General features: G+C 31.4%; 1 protein-coding gene across 4 annotated transcripts; it reads right to left on the bottom strand.

Annotated features, from left to right (window-relative positions):
* Positions 1–1117: 1117 nt before the first annotated feature.
* Positions 1118–25739, bottom strand: LOC143080786 (ribosome biogenesis protein bop1-like). Of its 4 annotated transcripts, none has more exons than XM_076256816.1 (20): positions 25610–25739; positions 21344–21454; positions 20245–20481; positions 19661–19812; positions 19044–19161; positions 18674–18775; positions 16834–16947; positions 16262–16372; positions 14488–14649; positions 13885–13965; positions 11639–11708; positions 10589–10721; positions 8619–8719; positions 8124–8206; positions 6766–6876; positions 5903–5977; positions 5434–5536; positions 4145–4229; positions 2702–2809; positions 1118–1290 (listed from the first exon to the last, which is right to left on the bottom strand). In XM_076256816.1, the coding sequence occupies exons 2-20, from the start codon at positions 21452–21454 to the stop codon at positions 1137–1139; spliced, it is 2211 nt and encodes a 736-aa protein (XP_076112931.1). In that variant the 5' UTR covers positions 25610–25739; the 3' UTR covers positions 1118–1136. The 4 variants fall into 4 exon arrangements, with proteins under 4 accessions (XP_076112931.1, XP_076112930.1, XP_076112933.1 ...); XM_076256815.1 differs by lacking the exon at positions 25610–25739 and adding an exon at positions 25005–25043; XM_076256818.1 differs by lacking the exons at positions 1118–1290; positions 2702–2809; positions 4145–4229; positions 25610–25739 and adding exons at positions 4236–4421; positions 25005–25043.
* Between the last annotated feature and the right edge of the window lie 130 nt (positions 25740–25869).

Below are 25869 nucleotides of genomic sequence, written 5' to 3'. Positions count from 1 at the left end.
CCTCAGATTGGCTGTTTTCATGTTTGGTTACTTATGTAAGTGTAAAACCTCAGATTGGCTCTTTTCATGTCTAATTTCTAGTGTAAGAATACCATTTGTAATTTGTTTTCATTATTTTTCGTTGGATGAAATGTCTTATATTTGAATTTGTCAGTTTTTATGACTTACCCTTTATAAATTTACCTTCGAGTTCAGTAATCTTGTTAATACTTTTTGATTGTCTTATAGAGAAAACAGCATTTATTTGCTTTTATCATACATTTACATTGGTTGTTACAAAGGAGTAAGGGCGTTAAGGCCTAGTTTTGGCTCAAGAAAATAAAATGTTTGATAACCATTTCAAATTGGCACATAATGTTTATAAATGCATAGGGTCAAGAAATATAGATGAAAAACATAAAGATATTATCTGAAGACGTCACAATTACGTCATAATATGTACTGTTTTCACAAAGACGATGAAAAATACAGAATTTATGCAGTTTTCTATCTTAATTGCCATTGTGGAAACATCCTGCGCAGCCAAGAAACAACAAAATAATTTGAAAGAAGCTTCATGATAACTATTGGCATAATCTCACCAAATATAAAGTTGTTTCTCACATACTTTTCCAATGTATAATATACTTAAAATTTGATGAAAAAACAAGGAAAACCAATAAATTTTACAAAATATGCAAATTAAGTCATGGTTTGTTGCCATGGTAACTTGTTCAATGTCAAATTTGTTTTGTTTCTCTAAATACCTTATGCCTTAGTCAAGTTTTTAGTAATTTAAGAATATGCATGATAACTTTTAAATTTGCAGTTATTTTTGGGCCAAATAAGGGCCTTATTGTCCCTAATCCTTTGGGGAAAATTCACAATAACAAAGTGCAGGAAAGTAAAAAAAGGACACATAAGGGTGGAGGTATTTCGTGCAGATCTCTACTGATGCATCATGTACCTCAGCAACAAGTAGTGAATGCCAGAAAAGATATACCAGGGGGTTGAGATGATTTTAGCAGACATCTACTAATGCAGCATATAGTGTAGCTGCTAGCAGGCAGAGGGAGGCTTTTCTTTCATTCCATAAACATCTCTAGCTGATAAGTTTGCAGCAAACAAAGATCATTAATATGTTCATGTTATTTTTATTATGTAAACAATCTAATAGTTCCATCTGCTCCACTGGAGAACACCCAAGGTTGTGTTGGATGAAACTCACAGTCTATTACACCGAGATCTTTTGTTATTTTATGTCCATGTAAAACTTTCACTGGTACTATCAAAGGATTCTGTAGTAAATCACTGAAATAAAAAAAGAAACAATATTTAAGAATCAACTCTTTTGTAAACTGCTCTTGTAGATAACTTTTTCTGTACTTCCTTGCAGATTTAAAATTATTGATTGATGTTTTTGTATTTTAGATGTTTTCTGTCACATGGCAGTTGTTATCAAATACTTCATTTCTATGTATGTTGACGTTTGTTTGTTTTTGTTGCAGTTCTGTGTTCCTGTTGTTCCTTTGTTTCCTCTTATAATTGATGTGTTTCCCATGGTTTTAATTTGTATCCTGGATTTGTTTTTCTCTCAATCAATTTATGACTTTTGAACACCAGTATACTACTGTTGCCTTTATCTTTATCACTATTGGCTATTTTGGGGCTGCCAACTGCTGAAGGACACCAAAGTGTTCTATGAGAGAACAATGAAATTATGATTGTAGTTAAACTAACCTGTCATAAGTGGGGTGTTTTAACTGAGATGTGGGGTATACATCAATGAGACATCCACAAAAACACAAATAAGCACAATACATCATGAAGCAAAAAGGTACCAGGATTATAATTTAGTACGCCAGCCGCGCTTTTCGTCTACATAAGGCACCTCAGTGATGCTGATATCAAAATAGTTTATAAAGCCAAACAAGAACAAAGTTGAAAAGCAATGAGGATCCAAAATTCCAAAAAGTTGTGCTAAATACGGCAAAGGTAATCTTTGCATGGGATAAGAAAATCCTTTGTTTTTTGAAAAATTTTAAGTTTTGTAAACAGGAAATTTTTTTAAATGACCACATAATTGATATTCATATCACAACAGAAGTGCTGCTACTAGTGGCATCAACCCAGTGATGTGAAAAGTTATCAAAGGTACAAGGATTATAAACCGTGTTAAAATACATAATTTTTTGCAATAAAACATTTTGTCTTGTGATGAATGCAGGATTTAATGAAATACATTTTTTTTTCAAGCTGTCAATATAAACCAATAATATAATTTGAAAAGGATTATATTATCAGCTAACATATGACAACTGCTGTTCGATTAAAAACCTAGTTTAACCACCTTAATTAAAGATTAACTACAATTTTTGGAATTATGTACATAACATAATGATATACAATTACTGACAGTCTTTTGATGATGTAAATATGACGTTTTAGTGACTTTTGGAAAACAGAAACTCACAGAGGCCATTATTCATAACAATTAGTACGAAAATATCTCAAAATAGTCTCAACAACCCCACCAAAGAGCAGATAACAGCCCAATGCCACCAATGAGTCTTGAACACAACAAGAAAATCCCAAACCTTGAGGCAGGCTTCAGCTGGCCCCTAAACAATAATGTACACTAAAAAACCTTCTTGTTTTTCTTCTTTGAGTAATGTTTGTTGGTCTTTTAGATAGCTTTACAACTTAATTATTATATACTTACTTATATACCATTCCATGACAGACAATAACTGTTCCATCATCTGATGCTGAGGCAAATAAGGGGTACCTCTTGTGGAAGCTCACTTGTCTTATTGCCTTCTTATGATGCCTAAATAACAAATTATTCAATTACTTGTATGACAAAAGATAATATCATTGGTTAGTATCTATGTCTTATTGCCTTCTTATGATGCCTAAATAACAAATGTTTCTATTAGGGACGACATCAAAAGATCAATGTAGGATAAAAAACTTAAATAAAATAGTTTGGGGGTGGGGGGGGGGGGGTTAAAATTCTGCAAGTTTTGTATATCTAAAATCGATTTTTACATATATCCTTATTGGTAAATCATTTTTTCCCAAATTAAGTTAAGAGGGGGTGGTGGGGTCTGAAAAAACTATGTGAATTAAGTTTTTTATCCTACATTGAACTTTTGATGTCGTCCCTTACTTGTAAGACAAAAGATAATATCATTGGTTAATATCTATGTCTTATTGCCTTCTTATGATGCCTAAATAACAAATGTTTGTATTACTTGTATGACAAAAGATTATGTCATTGGTTAATATCTATAAACCTTGTAAGATTTAGCTTATGTACAGACTTCAAACAGACAAATGTATGAACAATATATTTATGACAAACTCTTGTTTGGGATTTGTTTTAAAGGCTTTGATTTATACAAATCAACTCCAGGTGTGAAATTCATCTTTACAATTGTAATAGAGGTCAAGGATTCCGAAATTATATTTTTTGTTCATATTTTGTCTCAAACATCTTGTTATTTTTTATGTATGTACATTTTCTGTTTGTAAATGAAAAGAAATACCTAAGCATTCCAAGTGTAGGGAACTGTATTGAATGTATAATAGATCTAAAATTTGTTCACATAGTAACTCAAAAATATCAAGGCATATTTAAAATACACAATTTTTCTTAATAGATAATTCATTTCTTTCTAAGCAGAACATATACATTTATTTCAGTTATGATAGTGTGATATATAAGTTGTAATAAAAGGAGTAAAATCTACCTGACTATCTTTTAAATGGTTAAGAATAGCAAAATGAACTTCCTTGTGTTCTGAATGTTTCCTATCTAAGATATTTGTTGCAATGAGATTGCTTCAACATTTTAATGGATTATGAACTTAACATCACCTGTTACTTACCTGAGAGTCTGGTAAGGTTTGGTTGACAGATCTAAGTCAAACCAGGTCAGTTTACAATCATAACTTCCTATCACAAGATTGTCACCTGTAACTTACCTGAGAGTTTGGTACGGTTTGGTTGACAGATCTAAGTCAAACCAGGTCAGTTTACAATCATAACTTCACCTGTAACTTACCTGAGTGTCTGGTAAGGTTTGGTTGACAGATCTAAGTCAAACCAGGTCAATTTATAATCATAACTTCCTATCACAAGATTGTCACCTGTAACTTACCTGAGAGTCTGGTAGGGTTTGGTTGACAGATCTAAGTCAAACCAGGTCAGTTTACAATCATAACTTCCTATCACAAGATTGTCACCTGTAAATTACCTGAGAGTCTGGTAAGGTTTGGTTGACAGATCTAAGTCAAACCAGGTCAGTTTACAATCATAACTTCCTATCACAAGATTGTCACCTGTAACTTACCTGAGAGTCTGGTAGGGTTTGGTTGACAGATCTAAGTCAAACCAGGTCAATTTACAATCATAACTTCCTATCACAAGATTGTCACCTGTAACTTACCTGAGAGTCTGGTAAGGTTTGGTTGACAGATCTAAGTCAAACCAGGTCAGTTTACAATCATAACTTCACCTGTAACTTACCTGAGAGTCTGGTAAGGTTTGGTTGACAGATCTAAGTCAAACCAGGTCAGTTTACAATCATAACTTCCTATCCCAAGATTGTCACCTGTAACTTACCTGAGAGTCTGGTAAGGTTTGGTTGACAGATCTAAGTCAAACCGGGTCAGTTTACAATCATATCTTCACCTGTAACTTACCTGAGAGTCTGGTAAGGTTTGGTTGACAGATCTAAGTCAAACCAGGTCAGTTTACAATCATAACTTCCTATCACAAGATTGTCACCTGAAAATATCATAATATATATTATCATGAGGGTTGCTGTCTGTGGTTTTACTGTAACTTGATGGCAAATCAAGTAACCTCAGATAATACATGTAGTAAGTCTTACATGAAGGTACAGTAAAACACCAAAAGTAAAAACTTTACATTTCCTTTTTTTGTAATTTTTTCACCGCTGTTCATGGATATTTATTTAATTTATTAAATTGGCACAATATTAGACAGTTATACATCTTTGGCTTACACATTTTGAACTTGAGAGTGACAGACGATAAATCAAGAAAAGCATGTTTTTTTTCTCAATTATGAATGCATTGGTCTCAAGTTCAGACATGATTCTTTTACAACGATTGCAAAAATGTTTTTCTTCTTCATTGAGATGCATTGCTGCTGTCTTTCCTGATGTAACAAGCTCTAAACAATATCAGAGGATGGCAAGAAACTTTAACCAATGACGAACATGATAAACGAAACAAGACATTATGCGGTATGGGCACTGCTCATTGTTGAAGGCCATACGGTGACCTATAATTGTTAATTTCTGTGTCATTTTGGTCTCCTGTGGAGAGTTGACTCATTGGCAATCATACCACATCTTCTTTTTTATATTGATTATAAAAACAATCCGCTAGTTAAGGAAGGTATAAATACAGAATGACTTACCCCCAGAGTGTATAGACATACTAGAAACCCATCTACAACTGGTCATCAGCTTCTTCGTTAATTCTTGTTTCAATAAGTTGTACACTCGAATATATCTTTGAGTCTGAAAATATTATTACATGTATAACTTATAATATACTTATCAAGGAAAAGACCTGAGTGCTATTAATAATACATGTTGATGGATATCACTTCTCAAAGTATAATGCACTTAGATTCTCAATTACAATTGTCTAGGTGGTGGGTACTGAAATAAAATGTCTTTCATTTTTTCTGGAATAGCCCTGATTAATAATTTGTTAAAACTGGATGGTTCAATTAATATTTTATCAACAGCTTTTTTTAAAATGGTTACTGTTGAAATTGATATTTGACAGGCTTACAGCTGAGTGATAAGTTTATAACCAATCCAAAATATAATGTAGGCTCAAAATTTTTTTATAATCACAGAAAAATAGCTGATACTTACAGCTACAAATAAGAATGGTCTGATTGGATGAAAATATACACACTGTACCAATCCTTTAGGCTTAGAAAATGGATTCTGTAAAGAAAAGAATGTAACATCAATACTGGCTTTACATGCTGTATGAAAACCTTACTGAAGAATGTAACATCAATACTGCTTTACATGCTGTATGAAAACCTTACTGAAGAATGTAACATCAATACTGCTTTACATGCTGTATGAAAACCTTACTGAAGAATGTAACATCAAAACTGCTTTACATGCTGTATGAAAACCTTACTGAAGAATGTAACATCAATACTGGCTTTACATGCTGTATGAAAACCTTACTGAAGAATGTAACATCAATACTGGCTTTACATGCTGTATGAAAACCTTACTGAAGAATGTAACATCAATACTGCTTTACATGCTGTATGAAAACTAACAGTTTACAAAGGATTGTATTTTAGAAAGTAAATGGTTGATACCATAAGTCCAACAACAAGAATTGTGGATTGTTTGTGTATCCCCTTTAAAATCTAGTCATTCAACATAAAGTATAACACAATCAATTGAAGGAACACTCATTTCCTTTGAAAATATATAATTTCACTTCCCAATTCAAAATCCCCTAGACTGACTTTGACAATTTATTTCAGCAATATGTTGTATAACAGTGGACTACTTTTTCTATCTGAGTTTTTTCCCCAAAAAAATCTAAATCAGACTTTCTTTTCTGGCTTTCAGGGTTTATCAGATAAAGATTTTTCCATTAGAAAACATACTGCAATGAAGTTAATGAACTTTCACATTTCTTCATTTAATGCACAATGACAATAATTTTCCTCTCTCTTAAGAATTTAAATGACTAAATAAATTACCTGTGACCTTTGTTTTGAGAGTTGATGAATCAGCACTGCCTTAGAATCCCCTTTAGGCATCACACTGGCAAAGTAATCTCCCTTACCATGCCATGATACATGGGTTATTTCCTGAAAATACATTTTTGTCATATAACAAATTCACAATATGAAACTACTGTAGAAAGGCTTGTATAGTTCGCACTGGTACATAGTCCGCATCCCCTTCACCCCACGAAATTTCAGGTAAAAAAACTTTTAGCAACTGTCAGAACAGGTCTAATGAAACTGGTAATTTATAATCGTGTGCAGTCGTTTGCGGTATTTTCTTGGAAAAACCTGTTTTCCATCATCAAACAGACGCTGAAACTGCTTGTAAATGATTCTAGAATGCTTCATGATTGTTAAAATAAGTTTAATTCACTTAAAAAACAATTTAAAAACTTCAGTATGTTTAAACAGGAAGTTTAAAAAGCAAGCGTAAAAGAAGAAATTCAGCGGTGAGAGTCAAATTCCATACATAACAGATATCACTATAATAAGACATTGAAAGTAAAACAAAAGATGGCGGAATGTAAACAAACCACCTCGCCCGTGAAATCGAAATTTTTCTCTTATTTCATGCTTATTGTACTCTATAGTCCGCACCCTGTCTGGAAGGTCCAATTTTGGAGAATAAAACCGTGGACTATACAAGCCTTTCTACGGTAATGTACAGGCTGTTCAAGTGATTTTGTATCTCCAGTATTCATTAATATAAGTGACTTTTATATTTCAGTTCATTTATTATATATTGTTCTGTAATTACAGAAGAAGTCCAATATCTAATATATTTAAGGACCATATTCTGAATATGCACTCTCTTTGATATTTTACTAGAGAATACTTTTCTGACCTAAATGCCAGTAAGATTTCTTACTGTTCAAAGCTGTGTTTGTTTCCAAGTTTATGTCTATGTTAACTACTTTAGTGAAACATGATTATTTTTTAGAAACTTATGTAAACAGGAAGAAAAGGGGAGTCTATCAGTTTTTTTTCCCAGCAGTGACAAATGATTACGGGAAAATAAATTTAAATGATATGTTTTAGTTCTCAATGTTCAGGTGCATCAACAAAATATTTAAATCTGATTACAGTTAACTCAGAAACTTTTGCCTGTAATTAAAATTGTAAAAGTTAGACTAGGAACAAGTATTCACGATTAATTATTGTGATTTCAGGAAATGCTCAATACAAATAACGCTATTTAATATAAGATGAGGTTTTTATTGTTTTTGGAAACCTATCCCATGACAACTTTTATATTAACTAAAACATCCCAAATTTAATGAATTTACGGTATCCATTGTTCAGAATCCAGATTCCACCATAACCCTTACCTTAGGATGTGACAAAATAAATCTGTAGCCCTCATCATATTGATCATCTTCACAAACTGTCCAATTCAATGGTGGGGATTTACCTGTAACAAGTATGTGAAAGAAATATTCTCGGCACAACATATATAACACTGAGTAGCTCCATAATATCTTGATAGGATACTTACTGAAATGTTTAAACTCTGATATAGTGGAAAGAATTAGTGGTGTAATTATTGACATATTAAAAATTTCATGTGATATAGTTTCCTTTGTACATTGACCTTCTTTATCTATATTGCCTGTCAGGCCACACTACTTCATCTAATTGAATTACCTGATTTTTTCTTCAGAAAACCTGCTTAAAAATGTATTTTTTAGTATGGCATCTTAGATTTCATATTGCCACAAGCCTGATAGAATACTGTTAAGTCTTATTACTGTGTAAATATGACCATTGCAGTAGCTTTATTTCTTCATGACTTATAAATAACTTAAGTTGCTCTGGGATAATACCTGCTGGTTCTGAAGTTTCTTTATTCTGTATCATACTATCTGTATTACTGATAAGAACTTTGTCTCCAAGTCCAGGGTTTAATACCAGTAAACTTTGATCCCTGTAATTATAAAATATATTTTTCTGAAATCAAGCCAGTAAGTACAAAATACAAAAGCATAGAGTTGATCCTATGTTTAAATGCACTGGACTGGCATCTCATTATTACAGGGAGTCATTCTAATGCCAGGCCTGGGGTAATGGTAATGTGTAATTGTAATGCATTGTAATATTACATTTTTTGGATGTAATGCAAAGTAATTTGTAATGCACATTTTCTGCATTACAATTACATGTAATGTAATGATTACTTAAGATAAAAATTGATGTAATGCCTCCATTACAGTACATTACTTTTCATTACAAATTGGTAAAATAGATAAAATTGAAGAATATTGTATAATAAAAATAAAATATAAACAAAAACAAAAGAAAGTATGGAATAAAATTTTTGTCACAGTTAATTACTGTATTAAATAAATTACATCAATCTTTAAAACACACATTAAGGTAAGAAATATAAAATGGTAAAAAATATCAAGTCTTTGATCTTGGTTTCTGGTATTTGTTTAATATGATATGGGAATATTTTGGTGTTTGGTGGTCTATGAAAAATCTCATAAAAAAAATTATCAAACAAAACTATATAGATCAATGAAAAAAAAATGAAGCTGAAAATTTCATAATTTTATACACACCTTACATGTATTTCAATGAAATATTGAATATATCAAACAACATTTTTAAACCAAACTGTGGTTTGGGTCCTGTCTGTGTTGTTATTTCACCTAATTTAATATCACAATGTTTTTATTGCAATCAAATCTTCTTAACTTATGTTTGTCCTCACAGAACCCTTAGGCATTTCACAAGATAATCCTTTAATGACACATTTATTATATCCCTTTGAAATCCTTAATGATGTCTTAATGATTAAGTGATCAATGTTAGAAACAAAATTATATGATAATTTATTTTTTTTTACCACCACCTAAGAAACTTGAAAGTGACTTTTTCAGTTTCATGCCTCCTACTACTCAATCAAAGGGTATAGACACAGGTACGGTGCAGTACATGATGTTGACATCTACTTGTCTGAGCCATGTGAAGAAATTTCAATCAATGCACTGAAATAATGGAAGTCAAATTCAGTGTGTCTTTCTTCTTTGGCTAATACAGCTATCAAGTATTTAGCCATTTCCCACACATAAGCTCCTGTAGAAAGGCTTTTAAGTATTGCCAGAAAGGTGTACAGAACTGATCGCTGTTCTCTTAATGGCATCACATTTAAACCACTTATGATGATAAAGTGCACATATTAATTAACCAGTATTTGAAGTCTATGTAGCTAACACTGTATACATATGTACATATACCTTTGTTTTTGAAATGCTTTTTGTTTTTATATTGAAAAAGTAATGTGTAATGTAATGCATTACACAGGCAAAGTAATTGTAATGTAATGCATTACATGTGAGAAAAAATGTAATTGTAATTGTAATTGTAATGGAAGAATCACAAAGTAATTGTAATGTAATGCATTACATTGCAATGTAATGGCCCCAGTCCTGTCTAATGCAACATTTTGTTTTAATAATATCATGTAAAGGAAACAATTTAAATATGTGTTCTGTAAGGTGGATCATTAGTATATAATGTACCTGTTGAATTTGTTTTAAAAATAGAAAATTTTCACACCTACATATCTAACATCTTTGTGTGTTCATACTGTAATGCTAAATTATGACAACATATGCATTCTTTTATCATAAGAAATGATGTTGATAACATGTTACTGAATACAAACTTACACAGCTACAAGACAAAGACAGATGGCAGGGTTAGGGTTCCAGGCAATACATCTAGGGGTACCGGACACCTTTAATGTTTTCATACATCTCCCTGTTAATATTACTGAATACAAACTTACACAGCTACAAGACAAAGACAGATGGCAGGGTTAGGGTTCCAGGCAATACATCTAGGGGTACCTGACACCTTTAATGTTTTCATACATCTCCCTGTTAACACCTCCCAAAACTTCACTGTTTCATCATCACAGCCTGAAAAATATTCAAAACAAGTTAATAGTGATCACTAAGGTAGTCTTAATACAATAGAACCTTCATAGCACTTGTTCTTAACTTGAAAGCTATAATCTAACTTAGTTGGTACCTGCATTGCTTAAACAACTTTTAACCCAGTATGTTGTATGATTAAGATGTAGATTTTCAGTTTAATATATTGAAATTGTAACTATATACTAATGGATATTTCATATACAAATGTTTAGTTTCACTGTATTTTATAAATTTTTGTACGTCAAATTTACTAAGAAGTTAATGTGAGCAGTCATTATTGCAAATCCTTAACCTATATATGTCTATTATAAGTTAAATGGTTCGCTACTGACCCCCTACGGATCCATAGAGGGTCAGTAGTTAACCGTATAACGAATTTATCGCACGCTGGACTTTTTCTGCTGCGTTATGTTGAAATATAAACAATGAAACACAACAACATCGATAGATGACGTCACCATTAACACGTCATGAACCCCTATGAAATTTACTAACCCCCTACGGTCTCATAGGGGGTCACCATGTGACGTCTTTAAACCAATCACAACATGATAATTTACCCGCGGAGCGATAAAGCTAGATGCCTTCCATTTGTTGGATTACTTCTCCTTTGACATTTCCTTATTTTCATGTGGATCCCAGGTAAAAAGCTTATCCATCCTAACTTTTCAGAGTACATTGATAATGAAGTAAAATATGAGACTGCAAATTAAAAAATTTTGTGTGCATTAATAACTGTGATTGTTGAACAAATGAACGTACAACAAAAATGCATACACATTATGTTTTCAAAATTTAAAATGGAACTTTTTATTTTTGAAAAACCTATCATGTCACAAATTTGGCAGTATAACAACATTGCAACTGTTCAGAATTTCCCGTAATAATGTTTATCTTACCTGAGGCTAACCATTGTCCTGTTGGGTCAGCAGATATACATCTAACAATATCTGTATGGCCTTTATAAATCTGAAAAAAAATATAAATTTGAATAGATGTGGTCAAATAATACTATTAGAACTGGGTCTTAGTATCTACTGTCAGTAACATTATCTTCAGTTATCCAGACCATAACTGACCATGTGGTTTACTTATAAATAAAAAAAATGTCATAAAAACACATTAAATATTTTAAATATTTATATTTGACTGCTATTTTGATTAAGGTCAACATACCTGAAGCACAAGTAACTTTTAACTTTCAACTTTCAAAATTCAAAGTCAATGTGAATAATCTATTGCAACTTTTCAGGCTAATAATAAATTCCAATGCTTCTAAATAATTTTCAAAGGGAAATAATCCAAAAATGCCAAACATGATATCAACCAATTTTAGACTTGATATTTGGTGGTAATAAGTGTTGTGTATTTATATATATATATATAAGTGTTAAAACATCTACTTGAGACAAACAAAAGTTAAGATTGTAAAAACAGCAAATTAAGTAATTTTTCCATTTATAAAAGGCCATAACTCAAGAACCGTGCAAGTGACACCACCCAAATTCTAAATCTAAAAGTGTCTGATAGTTATCAGCATTGTGTAGATTTTTCATATCATTTGGCTAACTAAAGTCAGAGAACAGAATCATATTTTGAAAGGATAAACTAAATATGATTTTCTGCTTCGGCAAAAAGGTAAGTTTTTAAATTTAAATGAAGACATAGAATGAGGGGGGCGAGACCATTTTCGGGACGCCGGGATTGACCGATTTTAGCAACGGGAAATTGGGATTGCCTTTTTTAAAGATCGGGAATTCGGGATAGAAAAACATCGGGATACGGGAAACCCACGTTTTTAGCCATGGGAAATCGGGATTTTTCTGTTGAAATATAACGGGATTGACAAAAAACTGTACCTTGGACAGATAAAAGTGCCATTTTCATAATACTTCAATCAGAATCGTATCTAGATCAGATCTTATTGTTATTTTCTGCTCGTTTTTTTTTTTTAAATAACCGTAGCCAGTGCCATATTTAATATCCACTGTACACGAATGAAATGCCAACCAAAATTCATGATAAAAGTCTAATCTCCTTGGTATTAGTGTCGCTCTGATTTAGAGGATCAGTATACCCAAAGAGGGTGGTAAAGGTTATTTTCGTGCAACGTGTTTTGCCATTTTTAATTTCAACCTTCCGTGAAAACAGTTCGTGCTTCACTGTGAAATTGGTAAAAACGGCAACATGCAAACAATTTTTTTTTTATTTTTCGTTCATCGTGAAATTTGAATTTTATTTCGCATTTGTCCGTGAACATAACGCCTCTTTACAACCCTTCCCAAAAGTTAGACTTGATTTGGATATTTTCAATAAGAGTAAGATTATATAAGACCTAAAAGAAAACACATGTGTTTCCGGTACCCTTAAATATATCTACCCCAATTTTAAGTACCTATAATCTAACTCTACAACTAAAGCTTTTTCGATGTTATGTGGACAAGCACTTATAAAGTCAGAATTTTTCTTCCATATGAACCAGTCAAAAACGTTTGAAAAAAAAATAATTTTGCTTTCCTACCTATCCTAATTTTTTAGGGGATGTTACCTGAAACACCTGTATTTTTTCTTGGCCTTACTACACAGATAATTTCACAGACACAGTCTTCTCTATAATCAAATATCATATAAAAATATTTATGACATTCTACAATTTTGAAGAAAACAAATACCCCAACTTGACGTGTTTAAAATGTACGTACTGAATATATTGTTTAAAATGCACAAATTCAGGAAAGCAAATAATTAAGAACAACATTACTCAGAGGGTTTAATTTTCAAAGTTTACCAGGACGGCCTCCTTTAAAAGATGTGTCAGATGTGTCTATTCGTTACCTAAAATAGTGGGGGACCTCTTTAATAAATAAATGGTGATTTCTTGTTTATCGGGATTGGGATTTTTAACAAAATATGTCCGGGATTTCGGGATTTTCTGATATTAAAACCGGGAAATCGGGATGAGACCCCCCTCTAGAATCAGTAATTCAAATATAATATTTTTCAAATCAATTCAATTAGATTGGACAGCTGGCTAGGCTAATATTGATTCATTAATACCGATTTTATGTATATTGATCACTGAACCTAGCCATCATTGATAGAAGAGTGTTATAGATTCCAAGGGAGAGAACTCTTGATGACTTACAATAGCTTGCTGTGTAGGAAATGGTTGTAGATCTTTAGGTTTTGGCAGCTTGGGTATTAAATCTTCTGGATTAATGTTCATCTGTAAATAAAAATTATTCATGCCTTTCACTGTTGTATCATCAAAACAATAAAAGAGTGTTTACTAAATAATTATTTTTTGCATTTGCAAATATGATCAATGACATATGCTTATATGATGTGTTACTTAACAGTTATGATTCCTCATACTTTGTAGAACTTTTAGGTTAATAATATTTTAAAGTAAGAGAATATTCCTAAGGTATGGTTGTCAGAGATTTCAATGAGTTTTGAGAAAGCAATTACCAAATTTGTTTGTTTAAATTGTACAGTACAGTACAGAAAAAATTCCAACCCCAATGAAACTTATATTTCTTTTGAAAATAACAGTTTAAAAAGAAGGTTTCACATTTAAAAATTATTTCACTGATAAACAAAATAATTTAGTTGGTTTTAAAAAAAGGAAATATTTTGTGATATTGAAATCAATAACAGATTTATTGCTATTGACATAAAACATTAATCAACAGATTACTCCTTTGAATTATTCGATATTTATGTTTAGGCTAAATATATTGCTTACCCTTGTTTGCTGTTGTCTTGGACATAAATATAAATCTAAACATCTTTCAAATCTTTCCTTAACAAAACTTGAGTATGCTGGTACTAATCTTAAGCTGTCATATTTCTTTGGAATAAAATTCATTCTTCTTTCTTCTGGTTCTTGTGATAGCCATTGTTCTTCCTATTAAAGAAATAAGTTTCATAACATTTGTTTGAGGCCAAATAAAGTTAGAGAACAGAAACCAATTTTGGGACAGACATACAAACAGACAGACAAGGGTGAAACTTAATGCCCCCTCAGCTACGGCGGGGACATACTAAAACATGTGCAGTCTCTGGTAGTAAATACATAGTTTTGGACAAACTTATCTTTAAAATATTATTATTACTTATAAGTGTAAAGAAGTCAGTAATAGGATCAAATAATTTTATTATATAATTACAAAGTCAAGAGTGTGTCTAAAGTTCAAATGTTCGAATGTTCACAAAGTGTCTTTCAAGTTGAATTGTTCGAATGTTCAATAAATTGTCAAACGGACACATGATTGTATAGTAGTATAACTGTTCTGTCCTGTTGGGGTATATTCGGAAATATTAAGTGCATTAATTCCAGCCTACCCACGAGGGGGAGACCTTGGCGGAATCTCCTGTCGGAATCTATCTGTAGGAATCTCTCTGTACCAATCTATCTGTTCGAGTCCTAAACTGGATCTTATATAGTTCAGAGGGGTCATCCATCAGCTTTCAACAATAGTCATAAATCTCAACAGTTCATTGAGTAGTCTAGCTATTAAATAATACATGTACTAGGTTGGGGGCAGTTGACAATGCACAATGCAATTAAAGTCTACGATAAATGTCTGCACCTTGTAAAATATTGTTATGTAACACATTGTGTTACATAAGGTGGGGGAAAAAACTGGACAGAAATATTTTCAACAAAAAATCAATCATTAAAATTACACTAAACAAGACCAATACTGAGTCTGAATCTGTGTCACTGCATTCAATTGATAAAGTTAACATGAATACTGAAGCATAAGCAAATATCATATCATTCCCTTTCAAAGAAGTCTACAACTTAAATATAGGTGCATTTTTCCTATGTTATATTACTATTCTCAATCTTTAGTTTTCTGTATTATGTTTTATTACTATTCTCAATCTTTAGTTTTCTGTATTATGTTTTATTACTATTCTCAATCTTTAGTTTTCTGTATTATGTTTTATTACTATTCTCAATCTTTAGTTTTCTGTATTATGTTTTATTACTATTCTCAATCTTTAGTTTTCTGTATTATGTTTTATTACTATTCTCAATCTTTAGTTTTCTGTATTATGTTTTATTACTATTCTCAATCTTTAGTTTTCTGTATTATTTTTTGTTACCATTCTCAATCTTTAGTTTTCTGTATTATGTTTTATTACTATTCTCAATCTTTAGTTTTCTGTATTATGTTTTATTACTATTCTCAATCTTTAAGTTTTCTGTATTATTTTTTGTTACCATTCTCAATCTTTAGTTTTCTGTGTTATGTTTTATTACTATTCTCAATCTTTAGTTTTCTGTGTTATGTTTTGTTAAGTTATTATTCTCAATCTTTAGTTTTATGTTGTAATGATTTGTTACCATTCTCTATCTTTAGTTTTTTGTTGTAATGATTTGTTACCATTCTCTATCTTTAGTTTTTTGTTGTAATGATTTGTTACCATTCTCTATCTTTAGTTTTTTGTTGTAATGATTTGTTACCATTCTCTAGTCTTAAATTGACACTTAAGATGATTATACTGACCTCCTCCTTGGTAAATAAGTATTCTGGAGGTGGATTATAAGATTCCACATGACCTGGAAGTGTAGCTTTAGGTGCTGGAATATTCGCTCGATATCTCCTTGTGGCCTCATTCTAAAAATATAATGTAAATATGCTAATTAAAATTTATGAATCTTTAACAAAAGTGTAATTAATCCAAACATGACAAATTCATCATGTCTGAGGTAACATCAATTCTTCCCTCCCCCAATGATCAATCAATTATATGGGAATTACATAAACATTGATATGATGGTTTGCCTAACACATATCAATGGCCCATCATAAATACTTCTTCCCGGCTTTTACTATGTTTAAAACATAAATCATGAAAATGTGTAAAAAATTAGGATACAAAAAACTTCTTGAAAAAGCAATCTTAAATAATAAGCTGTGATATCAAAATATTTAACACCCATGCCTCACTTTAACATTCTTCCCAAGGTGAGCCCAAAACGTTTGGAAATTTTCTATTTTCTTTTTAATACTTTTTTGAAAACTGCCTCAATAAATGATGAAGTAAGAACTAAAGAGGAGATAACTCCTACGTATACCTCCTCATCATCTTTCCACAACATATGGTATTTGGGCTCATCGTCTTCTTTCTCTTTTTTCTCTGTGCTTCTTTTCATCCATCCCATCTTTATAGCATGTACCATCTGACCAACCTACAAATATACATACATCTTATTAAGTCTAACCATTATTTTAATTGAAGGTACAAATGTATTAGCATGGCATCCTGAACATTACAATAAACCACTGTTATCCATGTTCTGCCTTCCTTGTAATACAGTAGCTAAAAATAGAGTCACTATATGATATATAGTTGTACATTCATTAATTTTTATCATGGCAATATAAAAAAAGAAGATGTGGTATGATTGCCAATGAGACAACTATCCACAAAAGACCAAAATGACACAGACATTAACAACTATAGGTCACTGTACGGCCTTCAACAATGAGCCCATACTGCAATCAGCTATAATAGGCCCCGATAAGACCAATTCAAACCAGAAAACTAACGGCCTTTTTTATGTAAAAAAATGAACAAAAATAAATATGTAACACATAAACAAACGACAACCACTGAATTACAGGCTCCTGACTTGGGACAGGCACATACATAAATAATGTGGCGGGGTTAAACATGTTAGCAGGATCCAAACCCTCCTCCTAACCTGGGACAGTGGTATAACAGTACAACATAAGAACGAACTATAAAAATATGTCAAGATATTAATCTAAATCTGATTGACATTATCTTCTGTGGATTCTAATATCATTCATTTTCATGGATACCATTTTTGTGAAATGAGGAAAATAAGCATTTCATGGATATTTGATTTGTTGTAATTTGCCAAAGTCTGCATAGAAAATGGATAGTTCCTTGATTTGTACCCCTAGAATAGTAATGAATCCACAGTAATCAGAAAAACATGAATAATGAAAGTGATTACTGCTAAAATATATATGTCAGTCAGGGGTACTACTTGTACAAGTGTATTTTATTTACTTGAAGAAGTAAAAAAAAATATACAAATATAAGTAAATTTGTAGGATACTTATACAAGTGAATTTTATTTACTTGTATAGGTAAAAAAAAAATTGGCTTAGTTATGTCCCTTAGGCATTCAGAATTTTTTACTTGTATAAGTAAAAAAATCATCCTTTCTTCTTTTCTTGAATTCTTAAGATTTCTTTGCTCTAATAGAATTTTAAATTGTGTACCCTTTACAGATGTCTTTACTAATCATTTAAGTGTAATTTCATGGACAAAGAAAATCCCATTTGTCTTATCTTTATAACACTGCTCATTTACAAGCCCCAAAGGAGCAATTTTTGATTGCCTTGCGCAAATATACAAGATCTTTGCTCAATCAGTTTCTTTGATGAATTAATGAGATGAAACATTGAACTTTAATGAAAAAATTTGAGCAAACCTGGGAAAAATCATGAAAGGCATGATTTTACATCTCAAACTTGAGGATTTTTGTGGGATTGTAAGAAAAATTTACTTATACAAGTAATTTTTTTAGAAAATTAAGGGGAGATTATTCAACCATTATTTATTTACTTATATGTGTATATTTTTTTTTACTTCTTCAAGTAAATAAAATACACTTGTACAAGTTGTACCCCTGACTGTATGTATGACATACATGGTATGCAGGTATGATATAACTGGGAAACATCTATTAAATGCTTTCAATAATACTTTAATTCAAAGTAAGAGTTGTTTCATAATCTAAGGTTTTGAAAGATTGGAAGGAAACTCTTGAAACTAGAATCACACAAATATAAAATGTTGAAAATTCCACATGAATCTTGAAGATCTAACATGATGATCATACATGACTCACCTATTGTTTACTGCAAGTTTATAGTTACCTTTAATTTTTCCCACTTCGATGGAATAAAACTTCTTTTGTCAGCTGGTCTGTTGGTAACAGGATGTATCATTGTCTCATGTGTAAAGAAGTCAATCCATGGCTAAAAAAGAAAAAGTGTATTTCAGTTGTCAATCAAACAAGGTAAACGTATTGACCAATGAGAGAAAAAAAATGTTTAGAAATAAATGATTACATCCATTCAAACTAGATACAATCAATCTATTTGTATGTAAGTTTAGGATTTTGTTTTCATTTTCAATCTTTTGCTTATAAGTTTGTGTTTTCCCCCTTGTTTTTAAACAATTTAATAATTTAAATACATCACAAACTCTGAAATCAGGTGGCCTTCTTTCTCTTAACATTTATACCTCATATGTTTCCTTTGCTCCTCCAGGTGTCCTCTGTAACATGAGACCTTCTATCAGACTGACATCTTCCTTGGTCAGTAATACATTTTGTCCCGTCATTTTGTTTGTCACTGTTCTCCTAGGGTTAAAATTATATTGGATTATATATTAGTTTTATCAACATATTCTAAATATTTGATGTGTACAAGTTTACTATAACTATAACTTTAAGCAAAAGTTAACATCTGCTGAAAACATTTCAATGCATGGCATTTGTTATCAAAACTAAACATCATATACATGTAATTCCCTACAGAACTAATTTGAGGGTTCATATTAAGTTATCTCCCCTTAATGGTTGTCAACCTCGCTGTTCACATTAAATGCAGGCCCAGTGTTGATCTATTTTTTTCTCTATTCCTTTAGAGAAATATAGAAAAAGCTTGATATAACTTTTTTTCTTTTTTTATAAAGATAAACATCAATATTTGTCACCTTCAGCTTTTAAATTCCTACTGAAGAAAAGATATAAATTTTACAGAAATAGGTACATTCCAATCTCTCTAGATCTCTTCTACATTGAATGAAAAAAAAACCATACACATGAATCTACTTTTAATTAACATGTTAATACAAACCAATAATCTGGATTATCCATTCTCTGTAGAAACTCATCCAATTCATCTCCTTTCTTAGGTTTGATTAACTTTCTTCCCTCTACATCATAACCTATATGTGGATAGTCCCTATACCATTCCATTGGGATGTTACCCACTGTGTTACGAATATCCTGAAATATACACCAAAAGTAAGTTTTTTTTTCTAAACTCTAACTTATTTGTTAATCAACAAAGCACACATTTTTTTGGTTTAAATTATTATCAACTTTATTGTACAATTTACATGTTGACATATAGTGTAGACGACACCTGTATTGTGAAGACTACATGTTTTCTTCAATATGTCTTGGATCACTGAGTAGCAGGGTTGCTGTCTCCTTTGGGTATAAACAACATCTTCATTTATCTATGAGAATATTCAACTGCATGATCACCTATTGTGTTTTGCTATTGTAAATATTGATAAATAAGTAGAAATAAGAATACTTTCCATTAAACAAACAATTATTTATATCCTAATGATGTACAAGAAATCATTTAACCAATCAAATAAGATGATAACATTAATACTTAAAATACTTTCCACCAATCAAAACACCTACCTCTTCATCAGAAGAATCATGATAGTATTCGTCTTCCACTGTTTGAGATGTTGTTCGTGTATTATTTTTATCATTATATTTATTTTTAGCTGCCACGTTAACAGTGTTTGTATCTTCTTGGTTCACATCTTTGTCTTCTGTATCATTGTCAATAACATTTTCTTTGTCGCTTTCGTCATCGTCACTTTCACTATTATCCCCATTCTCACTGTCTGATTTGTCATCATTCTTTACTTCCTATTGAAAAATTATTTATTAAGTTACAAATCTATATCAGCAATTTTACATTTCAACCATTGTAAATAAAATTGAGAAAAACATATTTGTCATGTTTGTGAAACATTGATTTTTGTTGTGTTTTTCACTCTTTATGAACCTGTATTATTTTTTGATGGCATTTATTTATAACCTGCATACCTGAACATAATTTGTTTGCGTGTGTAGGTATTTTTTTAATGAGAGCTTGTAAGCCAATTATTGTGGTCAGACCATACTGATGGTAACTTCATTTTCAATATCTGTTTGAAGTTTTTCCTCAATCACAATACACGACAGGTCAATAATATTTGATATATGGTTTTGTTGTTGTTTTGAGTAAGAATTTAACAATATTATGCATGTTCTGTATACGTTTGACAAATATCTTAAACTGTTATTTGACATTAATGAAAATGCATGCCTAAACTTTTTATGACCTAGAACCTTAACTGATGCATTGTCCTCTCTAGCCCAATATAGAGGTGTACAATGCCTGGCTCATTTAAAATGTCCTTTTGTCAATGATTCATGTTGATAAAACTATATCCTTTAGAGTCTGAAACATTCAATTCTTTGATACTTTTAACAAATTAAAGAGATATGAATTTCAATTCTTTAATACCCTAAACACGTAGAAGAGATAATTCCTCGATACTGTAAACATGTAGAAGAGATATGACAATCAATTCTTCAATACTCTAAACTGTAAACACATGGAAGACTAAGAGATATGACATTCAATTCTTCAATACTCTGAACACGTAGAGGAAATAGTTCCTCGATACTGTAAAGATGTAGAAGAGATATGACATTCAATGTATATAAAGGTAGATATCTATACCTCATCATCTGATGTGTCTGGTTCTTCTTCTAGTCCTGAATAAACACTTTCTTCTGAATCTGTTGTGTCACCATCTGATTCACTGGCTGATTTGTCATGAAACAAATCCATCTACAAGAAATAATTGGTTTTAATAAATATAAGACACTGGCTGTCATAATATTATGAATATTAATCCATATTAATAACATTGATAATGATCCCCATATTTTCACAAATTTCATATGTGATAACTATTGGCTAAAATAGTCATGATCAAAACAGACCTATGGTTTAAATGTGACTTGGACGGAGAGAAGTCTCATTGGCACTCATACCACATCTTCCTATATCTATATACAAGTAAATATGAAAAAAAGACTAAAATCAACACTGACCCTGTGACTCTATTCACGGCCCCTGGGCCCCCAGCAGCAGAATGTAATCAAAGAGCTGATAGCTCTGAGGTGGAAGAAGGTGAATAAAAGGTAACATGAAGTACCACAAAAGCAGCCCCACTTACCAAGGCTGCTTTGATCCATTATCGTTATGATGTATTTTTTTTTTCTTCAAACAAGAAAAGGTCATAAGTACATGGATTTCCCATCCGTACAATCATTTTCTATGTTCAGTAGACTGTGAAAATTAGGTAAAATCTTTAAATTGGCAGTAAAATTAAGAAGATCATATCATAAGGAACACATGTGCACTAAGTTTCAAGTTGATTGGATTTCAACTTCATCAAAAACTACCTCAACCATAAACTTTATAACCAGAAGCAGGACGAACAGACAGACCAGAAAACATAATGCCCATAAATGGAGCATAAAAATAGTAAGGCTTGTTACATACCCGCCAACTTTTGAAAGTTCCCATAGGGGTTTTTAGTGCACAACAACAGTTTTAAGGTTACAATTTTAAGCGAAGTATTTTGCACGATCTGGATTGTCTAGAAAAAGTGTCATATTTGTATGATGAACTTACATGCCTTTTTCTTAAGTCTGTTTGCATGATTCTAGTTATTAAATCGGTAGAAGAGATGAAGCTAGCAGATCAGTGTTTATTTTCTTGCGTAAGAATAATAGATGCTTGTTGAAATTTCCAATTTTGAATTATGCGCACAAAGATGGACCTTTAACAGGTTGGGAACAACACTCCAAATGAGGGGTAACCTGATTGGAAGAACATTACAACCCACTGTAAAAAATGAGCACATTTTTATTCATATCATTTGATGAAACTTTCCCCCAAGAACTATGCATCTATTAAGTATTAAATGGTCAAAATATGTCAAAAGAATTTTCTGTTGTTTCTAAACTTATATCTTCTTTATTAACTTGACCCCTCATTTAGAAAAGTTGTTCCAAATATAAGAATTTTCCCACTTTTGAGTTTAATAAAAATCTTAAAAATGTTCTTTCTTTTTTTCAACAGTAAAATGACCCCTTGTTTTAGGAACAGTCCCTTATTTAAAGGACACCACTCATAATTGGGGGGGGGGGGGGGGGGTGTCCCAACCTGAATACAAAAATAAAATATGTTACAACCAGTATTATGTCAATAAATTAGTGAAAAAAAATACTATTTACTATCTTTATCATGTTTATGGTAGTACAGTAGACTCCGGACAATCGTATACCCAAAATTTCAGCTAAAAATATCCGATTACCCGATATATTCAATTAGATGATGAATGTATATTCAATGAATATTCTACAATAATAAGTAGATCTATTGCTTAATGTGTGAAAGGGCTGGAGGATTGATGGAGTGATTTTTATCAGTTACATCACCACGATGTTTGCGAGAAAAATTATCAGCTGATTATGTAGCTAATGATTAAATTTGTTTCCACTTGCAGTTTTTAAATCCTATATTTATTAAAATCAATCAAATGTCCTGAAATATTTATGTAAATTGTTATCTTCTATCCATAGTTTGTCTTTACTTGTTTAGTAAACAAATTATTTACATTTTCACACAGGCAGAGACATATAATACATTGTATTATATGTCTCTGACACAGGTAAACTAATTTGGCTATAAATAGATCACAGCATGTCTGAGTAGAATCTCTTATCTAAAATCGTAATTGTTATAATTTTATTTCTTTAAATAATCAAATTTAAATTTATGAAAATAATCATGATTGATAAAATAGTATTGCATAAAGTTTACGCTTTCAGAGACTATTTATGTTTAGGTCATGGTTCTACAGGCTTCTTCACATATTTGTAAACAAACACATGAAAAAAATATTTCTGACAAAAGTCAGATTTCTCTTGTCAAAAGGGATTTATATTTATATTGCAATAAATTATTCAGAAGGAGGTACATTCAGTTTCAAATTTTATTTCTTATTCTATGAGCATTTAGAGTTTAATCAAATTCTCCCAACAGTAACGTACTGCTCTTGTCAACTGAGTCTTGAATAATTTTATAAATAGATTCAAACCATTTGAAGTAGAAAGGCATCTAATTCACATGACAAGGAAAACAATGAATAAAGACAACAATTTAATAAGAAATAGATCCTTTTTATTTATTAAAAACAAAATCTTCTTGTCTGCAAGATTGCAAATTCATAACTTCAAGGACGAACTTGTAAATAGGGCGAGTTGTCCCGATACCAAATTCACGCATGAGTACTACAAATATCTACAGTAAAAACATCCGGTTACAAGTAAACAAATAACGTTCATGGATTTCATGTGGATGAGATGAATTCTATTAATTTACATAAATAAAAAGATCATATTTACGATAGCGATTGTTTTTCAATCCTAATTTACAAATTGAATGATTCAGATGCTTAATCATGTGTAAAAATCGGTGTCAGGAATGTTAAGTTGTTATGAAATTGTAATACACAGAAACGAATGCGGCATACAGAGGCTCAATGAGTTTAAAGTCGGTCCCATAGGTCTTCAGAAGACTTGACGTCTTCTTCCACCAAAAAAGGACCAATTAGGTAACATCATAAGTATATCCAACAAACAAGGGATCTGTTTGTATAACTTTGTGAACAAGAAAAAGACAGAAAAGTATCAGCCATGACCGGTAATTAATGTTTTAAACTAACAAATGTAAAGATTTTAATGAATATATGTAACTGAAAAAGAAAAAAAAGTGTCAGCAAAGTTAGAGATTGATGGATCAAATGCTGAGTTTGTAATTTTTTAATGGTACCAAACTTTCTCCCTTTTCTAAAATATTTTTTTTTCAAGTTTTATTTTAATACATGTATTACTCATGTTACTAGATGACTATTCCCAATGGCTATTGTACATTGCAGTGCATTAATGTAACAATAACACAATGTAACTGTAGACACAAAAATTATTGTTACATTCGTTATTAATTGGTTCCTTGACCAACCTGGCATTTCAGCAATTAGTCTCCTACATTTGTCCTATGTAACATTATTTTTTCATTGTTGTTACATTTCCATGTAACTGTAACCAGAGAGCATGTATCTACTATACAAATTTATATCGTCACCACCAGGATTTGAACCGCGGTCACCTGCGTGACAGTTAATCCACTGAGCCATAGAATCGATTCCCTAGCTCAGTTGATTAAGACTGGCTTTATATGTTCTACCTGTACTAAGGAGGGGAAGCAACACCGCTACACTATTCCCCCACCACAAGAATCATCATATCTTTATATATACACAAACCCTGGCTATACTCCAGATAACCATTGTGGGCGCCAAATGTAACCAGAGATCATGTATCTACTATACAAATTTATATCGTCACCAACAGGATTTGAACCCTGGTAGCCTGCATGACAGTTAACCCACTGAGCCAAAGAATTGATTCCCTAGCTCAGTTGATTAAAACTGGCTTTATATGTTCTACCTGTACTAAGGAGGGGAAGAAACACCTTTACTTAACCATAGCCAGTGCCTATATATATAATACTTAAATTTAAAATGAAAAAAATAAGTGTGTAAAACTAGTCCAACATGTGCAGATGTGTGTGGGTGCATCACTGTCCGTTAGCTACATTACAAAACATGAGTAAAGGATCTTTAACACTTTAATATGTGTTTAAAAGATATGTCTTCCTCTTCATACACTTTTTTTAATCAATAATCAGACTCTTCCATAATTTTCTAAGTCTCATCTTCTTCTTCTTCTTTAAGTTTTCCAGTTTTCCATCTGAATAAAGATGATTAATAACTGGTGCATGACATGATGAATGGTCTGTAACACAAATTACTTGATATTTTTACGAAATCTAAAATTTGCGATGTCTGTAAATATGTATTTCCATTACCTTTAGATATTTTTACAGGATATGAGTCTTAAAGCCACAATATGACAAAGTATAGTCTAATACAAGCTGATAAAAAGTACAATCTTTTTCGATGTTTACATCTCTTAACCGGAAACACGCTACATGCAAAAACAAATGATATCTTTGAAATAATTTTCATGTCTTTCATCGATGAATATTCTCAAATGATAGGAATATAGGGATATATTGAAAAACAAAAAAATAATTACATATATTTTAAAGACTTTTGTTATTCTTAA

Source organism: Mytilus galloprovincialis, chromosome 6, assembly GCF_965363235.1.
Source record: "Mytilus galloprovincialis chromosome 6, xbMytGall1.hap1.1, whole genome shotgun sequence".
NCBI classification, from domain to species: domain Eukaryota; kingdom Metazoa; phylum Mollusca; class Bivalvia; order Mytilida; family Mytilidae; genus Mytilus; species Mytilus galloprovincialis.
The sequence above is the reverse complement of the archived record's forward strand: the minus strand, read 5'-3'. Positions and strand labels throughout refer to the sequence as shown.

What these genes read in the sequence shown, in the direction of transcription:
- LOC143080786 (XM_076256815.1), bottom strand. Translation starts at nt 25,028, where the DNA reads ATGGTTATCTGGAGTATAGCCAGG. An exon ending in TATGTCTATACACTCTGGGG is followed by an intron (nt 4,230 to 5,433) that starts GTAAGTCATTCT and finishes GGTAATTTACAG; the next exon opens with GTGACAATCTTGTGATAGGA. An exon ending in AAACCCTACCAGACTCTCAG is followed by an intron (nt 2,810 to 4,144) that starts GTAAGTTACAGG and finishes TTTGTTATTTAG; the next exon opens with GCATCATAAGAAGGCAATAA.